The sequence below is a fragment of the Mesoplodon densirostris genome, chromosome 1 (assembly GCF_025265405.1).
Source record: "Mesoplodon densirostris isolate mMesDen1 chromosome 1, mMesDen1 primary haplotype, whole genome shotgun sequence".
In the NCBI taxonomy this organism is placed as follows: Eukaryota; Metazoa; Chordata; class Mammalia; order Artiodactyla; family Ziphiidae; genus Mesoplodon; species Mesoplodon densirostris.
Genome location: NC_082661.1, coordinates 4,685,397 through 4,695,330, shown reverse-complemented (window position 1 = coordinate 4,695,330; position 9,934 = coordinate 4,685,397). Strand labels below are relative to the sequence as shown.

General features: G+C 54.5%; 1 protein-coding gene across 3 annotated transcripts in view; it reads left to right on the top strand.

Moving 5' to 3' along the window:
* Positions 1-865: 865 nt before the first annotated feature.
* Positions 866-9,934, top strand: part of PTPRE (protein tyrosine phosphatase receptor type E) — a 42,008-nt gene continuing 32,939 nt past the window's right edge. The window contains exons 1-3 of one of the 3 annotated variants that reach the window (XM_060095444.1): positions 866-977; positions 7,983-8,088; positions 8,422-8,489. In XM_060095444.1, the coding sequence (XP_059951427.1) occupies positions 866-977; positions 7,983-8,088; positions 8,422-8,489 (286 nt within the window). Of the gene's footprint in view, positions 978-7,982; positions 8,089-8,236; positions 8,272-8,415; positions 8,490-9,934 lie in introns of those variants that run through there. The other 2 variants (XM_060095388.1, XM_060095510.1) reach the window with 2 other exon arrangements.

Below are 9,934 nucleotides of genomic sequence, written 5' to 3'. Positions count from 1 at the left end.
TTCATCCCCAAGTCACTGTTCACACCTCACAAGGCAGGGGACTGAGCTGAGCTTCACGACAGTTAATCAGGCTCCAGAGTGTGGGACAGGTGGACAGCCAGGGGCTGGAGATTTTCGGGGACCTTTTCCTGTAGCTCAGGCAGGAGGTACTCAAGGCCGGCACCCGGAATAAGGGCCGGGGTGTAGTTGTGGTTGTGGCCGAGGGACAGCAAAGGGGGACCCTGTGCAGGTGGCTGGACCCCCCCTTCCAGCCCCCCAGCCCTGTGACCACAGGCTACGTAACCGAGGGCGCTGATGCATCTCTGGGCTGCTGTGATGCAACGCAGAAATACTCCACGGTGTCCCCACGGGCACAGCAAAATGTTCCTACGTGTTCAACAAGTTACTGTCATTGGCAATCCTCAAGTCAAGGTGACCGGGCCTCTTGCAGGGTCTGTGAAGCTGCCTCTCAGAATCCCAGACCTCGTGATGTTTTAAGCGTTTATTCTCCCCTGGCACCTCCAAGTCCTTGGCCTCCTCTCTCCCTCCCGAAACAGGCAAACAAACAAAAAAGGAAAGTAACCTGAACAGCAGGAGCCTTTATAACCTGAGGGTAGTTATGGCGTTACTAACCTGGCTTGTTCTAAGGTGAGGCTACTTCCCACGTGCCGGTAGAAATCGTGCCCGTACAAAGACCTCTCCCCCTACCGCAGACTGACAAAGCCACGCTCCCGAAGGTCCCCACTGTCACCCCGGTCCCCGGCCCGCTGTTTTCCTTCCCGAGTCCTGTGTCTCCCCTGGGTTTCCCGCCTTGGTGGAGGCTGGCCGTCCCCGGGTGGGTGGTGGGCGAGCCCTCTGAGCCCGTCCTGCCTCTTCCAGGGTCGCCATGGAGCCCTTCTGTCCGCTCCTGCTGGCCGGTGTTAGCCTGCCCCTCGCCAAGGCTTTCAAGGGCAACGAGACCACCACCGCGCAGAGCAACTGGACCTCCACGACCGCAGGTAAGGGCCCCCCGCCCCTTCCTCCCTGCCCTCCTGCCCACACTGCCCACTGCCCCACCTCCTGATGGCCTTGCGGGGTGATGGGCAGGTGAGTGGGCAGTGTGCTTCTGACGCTGCACGTCTGTAGAGCAGGCTGGCTAGGAGAGCCTTGCTCCGTATTTGACTGGAGCAAAGCTGAGCGCTCGGGAGGCAGCGGACATGAGCTCCCAGCCCTGCCCTGGGCTGAGGGTCCGTGTCAGCTTGGTGGGACGGAGGGCAGGATGGCCCCCTTTGTGCTGAACCCAACTCAAACCAGCCCTGAACAAACATGGATGAGTCAGCGGGGGATATTTAAACGCTGGTGTGATAGTTGATGACATTCATTAAGAAATTAATATTGTGGGGCGAGATATTGGTATAGTAGTTAGGTTTATTTTAAAAAATCAGTCCATACCTTTTAGAGACGCATACTTGAATATTGACAACTGAAACGACAAGATGTCTAGGAGTGACCTGGAAAAGAATGAGTAGCGGGGCGGGCCACAGACGCACACAGTTGATCCAAGAATGTCAGGGGGCAGATACATGGGGGTTCGTTACTCTAGTCTCTCACTGTTTTTATGTTTTGAAAGTTAAAAAGGAGAAAAGGAAAAGGAATGTCTGATACATGAGACAATATGGGTGGATCTCAGAAACATGCAAGGTGACCAGACAGAGAAGAGCACATGTTGTATTTTCCATGTATGTGAAACGCCCGGGACAGGCAGATCACTGGGGCTGGGCACAGGACGGGGAGTGACCACAGATGGGCAGGAGGGATCTCAGTGGGTTGATGGAGAAGTGGAGGTGGTGGATTGTGGCGATGGCTGCACGACTCTGTGAATTTACTGAAATAAAATTTTACCTCAATAAAACAATGTAAATGCAATGCAGAGTTAAAAGAAGAGGAGGAGAGGGAGAGAAGAGAAGCAAAAGCAAATGCCCCTGAATCGCCCGCCTGTGTTCACATCTAGCTCTGCAGCTTAGTGGCTGAGTGACCTTGAGTAAGTCGCTGACCCTCTCTGTGCCTCAGTATCCCCAGTTGTAGATGGCGGTGATAATAGTGCCCACTTCTGAGCAGTGCTGTGAGGATTAAGAGAGCTAACCATGCTGGGGTGTGGAGGACTCCTCAGTGCTGTCCGTTTTTAGCGGGAGAGTATGTCGTAGGTCATCCGGCCAGACTCTTAACCGAGAGTTGGCTGTTCAGTATCTTTTGGTATTTCCTTCTTGGACATGTGCTTGATACAGAGGGAGGCCCAGCTGGGTCGGTTCCAGGTCCCCAAGGAGTTGATATGGATTTCCTGGGCACCGCCATGCCTCCCTGGTAGACTTGTAGGCCTGTCTGTGTCTGCCAGCTCCATCCCATGGCAGGGCCAGCAGGAGCCTGTAACCAGCAGGGACTGGACCTCTACTCTGCACCCAGGCCTGTTGCCAGTTCCCACACTGCTGCTCCATCCCCGTCCCCTCCTTCCCCCAAGACTCCCAGACATAAAACTCAAGGAATTCTCTGATAGGGTATCACTTGGTGTATTGGTCAGGGTTCTTCAGAGAAACAGAATCAATAAGATATATAATTATATGTATATTTATTATGAGGAATTAGCTCACATGATTGCAGAGGCTGGTAAGTCCAAAATCTGCAGAGCCAGTGTGTCAGTCTTCCTATGGAAACTGCCAGTCTTCAGTGTCCATCTGAAGACTGGCAGGCTGCTGTAGAAACAGAAGGAGTGATGCCCCAGCTGGAAGGCAGTCAGGCAGGAAGAATTCCCTCTTACTCATGGGAGGCTCCGGCTTTTTGTTCTATTCGGACCTTCAACTGATTGGATGTGGCCCAACCCACAGTGCAGAGGGCAATCTGCTTTTCTCAGAATACCAACTCAGATGCTGGATCTCATCCAAATGGGCTCCCTATAGAAATACCCAGGTTATTCAGATATATTGACCAAATATCTGGGCACTTTGTGGCCAGGCAAGTTGACACATGAAATTAAGCCTCACAACTTACTCATCACAGACCTTCAGGAAAACAAAAATTATCAACTTCCCTCCAGGAAAAAGTTGGCCAAGGTGATTAGAGTTGACACCATTCAGCCTGGGGTCGAGAGTTCAATCCCCATCCAGCCCGAGGGCTTTACGTGATTTCCTAACCCTGGACAAACATCCTACGAAAGCCCCTAAGAGCAGGGACAAGTGAGCCTCCCTGCTGACCTAAGCCCCCAGCTAGGAGAGCCCTTCGAGGCTCCTGACCATCTTCTGCACTGAGCAGCACGCTCTTCACATTGAAACCCCAGAGAAATTCAAAACCACAGCAAAGAAAGACCAGAAGCCCCAGCAGATAGAAACTGCGCTTGTCATCCTGCCTCGTTTCAAGCCGGCCCTCTGGGTGCCAGGTCATCGGCAGAGCACTGAAGCCTGGGATGCTCAGGACAGTGCTTCCCTGGGATGGGCAGAGAGGAGCTGGCCTCTGCTGGCCCAGTGCCCAACACCTGCAGGAACATTTAACAAAACATTCAACCAGGCAGAGCATCCTTTGCCCAAAAGTAGGGAAGAAACGCTGCAGCTGAGTGAATGCACCTGCAGATGGCGCTGTGGTCACAGTCAGGGTGACGGGCTCCCCACTCCTGGGTTCACCTAAAAATAAAATGCTTGGGCTTCCCTGGTGGCGCAGTGATTGAGAGTCCGCCTGCCGATGCAGGGGACGCGGGTTCGTGCCCCGGTCTGGGAAGATCCCACATGCCGCGGAGCGGCTGGGCCCGTGAGCCATGGCTGCTGAACCTGCGCGTACGGAGCCTGTGCTCCGCAACGGGAAAGGCCACAACAGTGAGAGGCCCGTGTACCAAAAATAAAAAATAAAATAAAATAAAATAAAATGCTTGCCTGATAATTGGCTGTGGCTGTCAGTTGTCCTTACAGTAAGCAGGACAGTTTTGTGACCTGGTGCCCACCAGAACAAATGTGAAAGTCACCTGTTGCAGCCTCTGCAGGCTTGGCAGTGGCTTTTGTTCACTTCCAAGAGGGAAATCATCTGGCTCAGGGCCCCTGTTATGTGAGTAGATGGGCTCCTGTGGCCTAGAATTCCGGAGGACACCTGACCGACCGTGTGAGGTGCCCTTTGAAACTTCATCTGTTCCCCAAAAGAAGGATGAAGCATCATCTGGGATGATCACAGAGCTTTGCCAGTGTGTTCCAAAATAACCGGAAATCATTTCATTTGCTCACCAAACAAAATGTATTAAATAATCATCAGGAGACATTATTTTACACAAGTAGTTGAAGGTAAATACATATAAATTGTATAGCAAAATGTTATTGTCCAGATTATATGAAGGATTCCTAAACATTAACAAGAAACAAAAAAAGACAGTAGGAAAATGGTAAAAAATTTGACCAGGCAAAATATGAATATCTAATTAAGTATGTTTGTGAATCATGAAAAGGCACCTAACCTTCTAGAAATTAGGGAAATGCAAATTTAACTGGTATTATTTTACTTATCAGATTGACAGAAATGAAAAGAATTACTAATATCTGGGAGAAATAGGCTCCATCATACACTCTAGGTGAGTGTAGAAGGTGGAAACATTGGAGGTTGGCAATTTGCAGTTTCGATTACAGTTTAACGTGTGTGCACAGAGTACAAAGGGTCCGCTTCCAGGAGCTCACCTACACAAACCCTTGTGAGATACACCAAGATGTGGACGTGAGCTGCAGAATTGTAGGTAACAGCCAAAAAGTTGGAAACAACCTAAGTGTCCATCCAAATCTTGGTCTATCCAAAAAGTGGAAATTCAAGGGGCAGTTAAACAAAATGAAGAGGCTCCTGTGTGCTGACGCTGAAACTCTCCAAGACAGACGACCCAACGAGAAAGCAAGTCGCAGGGCTGCCAGATACCGTATTTCATCTGTTTTTTTTTTCCCCCACATTTCACATCACTGTATCCTGAAGTGTGCCTTAATATCTTTTTTCCTTTCTTAGTGGTTCATAAAGCAATAGCACATCTTACGATCCATGGAGTCTTAGATGTGATGAGAGAGTCGTTAGGACTCCATTTATCAGCGAACCTGTAGGTTTACGAATGTAAACGTGTAGGGAAAATGGCAGGGCAGATACACCCCACAGGTTTAACAGCGTGTAACTCTGGGAACAAGAAGGAATGGCTCTTGCCCGTGACTGTTTTTTTTTTCTTTTGCGGTGCGCGGGCCTCTCACTGTTGTGGCCTCTCCTGTTGCGGAGCACAGGCTCCGGACGCGCAGGCTCAGCGACCATGGCTCACGGGCCCAGCCGCTCTGCAGCATGTGGGATCTTCCCCAACCGGAGCACGAACCCGCGTCCCCTAGCATCGGCAGGCAGACTCTCAACCACTGCGCCACCAGGGAACCCCCCGTGACTGTTTTGTGTTTGGTCTGAACATTTTTCAGCAGACCTGGATCCCTGTGTTGCTCCTATCCACGAGAACCCAGCAAAACGCACAAGGAACAGGGTGGGAGCAGACTTGTAAAGCGCCCTCTGCTGGTAAACAGCGGGTCCTACAGGGAACTTGCCCACCCCAACCCCCGCCCCCGCAACCAGAACACAGCTGCTGCGCCACCTTCTTCCCCTCCCTCCTCCTCTCTCCCACCCCTGCCCCAACGCTGCCCTCCCCCAGGGACCCCCAAGGCAGAGCAGGTCCGCATTGGAGGAACATCATCCAGTGCCCCCCTTACTACAAGAGGGGACCCCAGAAGGGGGTCCCTTCGTCAAGGCCTTACACAGAACTCTTTAGGGCTGAGGGGGGAACCAAGGGGCCTCCCCACCCCCTGCTGCCCACCCTCCCCTCACAGGGCCGTCCAGCACAGCGGGCGATCCGCACAAGTTTAAGTGTGCAGGTGCATGGCTGAGGTCAGGACTCACACGGCAGCCCCCGACTTTCAGATTCCAGGACCAGATTCCATGTAAGCCGACACACACGTGTGCACACTTCCCAGGCGTGCATGGGCATACATTTGCACGAACATCCATGCGCACCTGACTTGGAGCACTGGCTGCATAGAATTGGAGGAGATGTGGGGAGAGGGCTTCTCCGAGTGGACCCCTGGGGTACTTACCTCCAGGAGAGGCCCCCACTGCTCCCCAGCCCTAAGCCGCAGCCCCACCCAGTCTGAGTCACATCAACGTGAAATGAAAACAGAAAGAGACTTGAATTTCCTCTTAGTCATCACCTGACTTCCCATCGGGAGCCCATTGGTGCCCGGGAACACAGCCCAGCCTGCAGAGGGTTTTTCTGACCCACATTGGTTTACAAAATTGTATTTGGGTTGAATTGCTTACCAATATTTAAAAATCAGATAATTTTTACGTAAAAATATAGATTTCTTCCTTCGGTAAATTGGAAGAACTGAGCACGCTACGTGCACCTCTCCTTGGCCCCCGTGGGCTGGGGCTAAGACGCGGCCAGCCCCGCAGACAGGGCATGGACACCCCGCCAGTTCCCTGAGCCCCACGGGGCCTGCTGGTCCTTGGCTGTTCCCGCCTGACCTCCATCTTCCATAACAGAGGCAGCTGCTGACAACTGACAGAGACCCCGACCAGGGGAACCCCTTTGTCCCTGTGGCCCATCGCTTCTGTCCGGGTGCACGGCCCCTTTCTGGGGGCCTTGGGTCATTCAGCCCCGCTCCTTGAGGGGGTGCCGTGGAAATGCCCACGTCTGTAACTGCAGCCTTGACTCCGGGCAGCATGAGAGCAGAGGCTGGACCCTGGAGCCCCTGACGGTTCCAGGGGTGGGCTGTCTGTGATCCCGGTGGCCACCTGAAGCTCCTGGCAGGCCTGCGCGCTCAGCTAGGCCCATCCAGCCCTCGGACCTACAAGCTGGCCCGTCAGTCACTGCCAAGGTTAAGCTGAGCAAATGCAGAAGTGGGGAGCTCAACAGAAGGGATGCCCGGGAGAGCAGAAGGGCACCTGCCAGGCTCTGCAGCTGCATCTGGATGGGCAGGGATGGAGCTGAGTGGGCTTTGTGGACGAGGGCCTTTGAGGTGCCCCTTGGCGAGCGAGGACACTTTGGTGTGGAGGGGGCCGCAGGGCAGTCTCGGGAGACAGGAGCTGAGTCAGAGCGCTGGGGGAGGGGTGGGGTCTGAGGATGGCAGCCAGGCCACCAGAGCCCCCTGGAATTCGGGCTTGCGGGCCAGGCCCTGGGCAGCCACGGGGTGGCCATATTGGGTCCAGGGACGTGGGACCTTCTGGTCCAGGAAAGACAGATGCAAGGGGAGCGCGGGTGGTGCCTGGTCACCAGCTTTCCTGTGGGCGGGTGAGGTCGGGAGCTCACGGCTCTGGGAGGCCGGGTCACCACGCGAGCACGGGCCACTGTCCTGGGACAGAGCAGCAGGGCATCTACACTCCCACCCTCCTCCACCTCCCATTAGGGGGAGGGACGGGTGCCCTGGGACCTGGGGAAACAGGTCACACGGGAGTCTCGGCCTACATTACCCAGCAGCAGGGGGCCTTGGACACGTCAGGTCATCAGATCGTCAGCTCAGATTCTTCCTGGTGTCAACGCTGCTCATCTAAGTAGAGGGGCCTTTGTGGACCCAATGGACCAGGATGGTGGACTGAGTTGCAAACTGTAAAGTGGGGTTCTGGTGTCCAGGAAGAAAGGCAGATGAAGGAGGGAGTTTGCAAACTGTAAAGTGGGGTTCTGGTGTCCGGGAAGAAGGGTTGAGAGGGAGTGGCTACTTTGCAAACTGTGAAGTGAGGTGTTGGTGTCCAGGAAGAAGGACTGTTGACGAAGGGAGTTTGTAAACTGTAAAGTGGGGTTCTGGTGTCCCGGAAGAACAGCCGCTGGGAAGGGGGGGATGAATTGGTGCCCTGTAAAGTGGGGTCTGGCGTCAGGGAAGAGGGGCTGGTGGGAGGGCCGCTGTGCCAACTGCGAGGTCTGGTGTTGGGAAGCCTTCCTTGCCCAGAGCCCGCGTTCCCTCGTGCCTCGGGTCCTGATGGGGACCTGCGTCTGCCCCCAGGCCCTCCGGCCCCCGGCCCTCCGGGCCCCGGCGCGCCCCAGCCCCTGCTGGCCTGGCTGCTGCTACCCTTGCTGCTGTGCCTGCTCCTCGCGGCCTACTTCTTCAGGTAGGAGTGTCCGGGCGCCGGCTCGCCCAGACCTGCTGGGGAGGAAATGATGCGTGAGGCTGTGACTGCAGATGAGCTGGCGGGGGCTGGCTGGGTGGCAGAGGGCAGAGCAGGGGAGGGGCCGAGGGGCCAGGGCAGTGGCTCAGCCATGAACAGCAGGAACAGCTTCTCTCGACTCACCTGGTGGGTATCCCCGGGGCTCACCTGGTGTGCATCCCCGGGGCTCACCTGGTGGGTATCCCCGGGGCTCATCTGGTGGCTATCCCCGGGGCTCTGGGCTCTCGGCAGGCTCCCTGTGCTGACACCTCACGCGTCTGTGTCTCTAAGGTTCAGGAAGCAGAGGAAGGCGGTGGTCAGCTCCAACGACAAGAAGATGCCTAACGGAATCCTAGAAGAGCAAGGTAGGGGGCCGGGCCGGGCCGGGCCTGGGGGTGCTGTGCCTTCCTGACACCTTAACACTTAAATGATGAACTCCTCCGGCTTTGCGACGTTCATCTGGCTTTACCTGGTATCATGCTGTCCTTTATAACTGGAGTTTCCCCGTTTCAGAACTTGTGTCATTTTCTGTCCGGTGTGAAACAGACGTTTGAGGCATTTCAGTTTGTGGCTTTGGGGGAGACACTGTTCATATCCTGTTGTTTTTCCAGGATTTCAACATCTAACATTTATCAGTAAGCCTTAGATCGTCCTAAGAGGAGACAGGTGGGCTCATAATTTACAGTTCTCGAAAGGGTCCCCCTGGAATCTGCAGTCTTCCGATCAGCTAAAAGAAGGGAATTGATGTACCAACGTGCTTATTTAGCAGGGAGGCTCAGAGTAGCTCAGGGGGAATTTCCTACCTTTCTTTGAGGTTCCAAATTCAGCTACTAACTTGTAAATTCTGCTTACAAAGGCACATTGGTTTTCCTCCCACGCGTTGAGATGTCCAAGAAAGGTGTGTGCGGCAGGGTCTTTTAACACTATTGTTCACACCAGTGACTACAGCTTCCTCAGTCAGCTTGCTGCCTGGCTCTCCCGTGGTTTGGGGGAGCAGAGATGCCGTCAGACGTATTACAAAACCGACCCGGCACACGACAGAGAATATCGTCAGCAAAGGGCCTCAGCCAGACCCAGGAGGGCAGTTTTGCCGTTCTGGGAGACCCATGACCCTGGTTCCATGATGACACGTGGCCTCCAGGCGCCACCTTCCTGCCCCCTTCTCCCTGCCCTGCATGTCCCAACAGCCCGGATGGGAGGAGGAAGTTGGGGCTGGTTAGGCCACCTTGCTCATCCTAGAGTGACTGTCTCAGGAGGAATGAGCCCTGGAGGGAGTTCTTGGCTGGCCTTCAGAACAGCTCTGCAGGTGGGGACAGGCCCTTTTGCAAGTGACAGCAAAGTAGTGTTGACCTTGTTGAGAACAGCAGCTCGTTCCCTAGGAAGAGAAGCACGTGCCAGGGTGTCGCTTGCTGTCGCACTCTGAATTTGTGAACGCAGCTTGGCCGGGGACACCCTTGAAGTCTGGCCCTTCTCCTTTTCAGTGCCGCCAGCCCCTCCCACCCCCCCACCCCACCCCCGAAAAAAGAAAAAAAACAGCAATGGTTTCTCTTATTTCTCTTGGAGCTTATGGGGCTTGAGTAACCAGGACTAGTTGTTACAAAGAAGACAAGGCTGCGGATGACTCCTACCGGAACTGACTCCCAGCCTGTTACCACTTTGCGCCCAGAAACCTATTGTTATGCTGCTCCATTTCAAACCTAGACAGCTGAGCTGGAGTGTGAAGCCACCTGAATCCCTTGAGGAAGGAGCAAGGCCTGGAGGGAAGGAGAGGTGGCTTGGGGGGTGAGTGAGCTGGGAAGATGAGGCACCT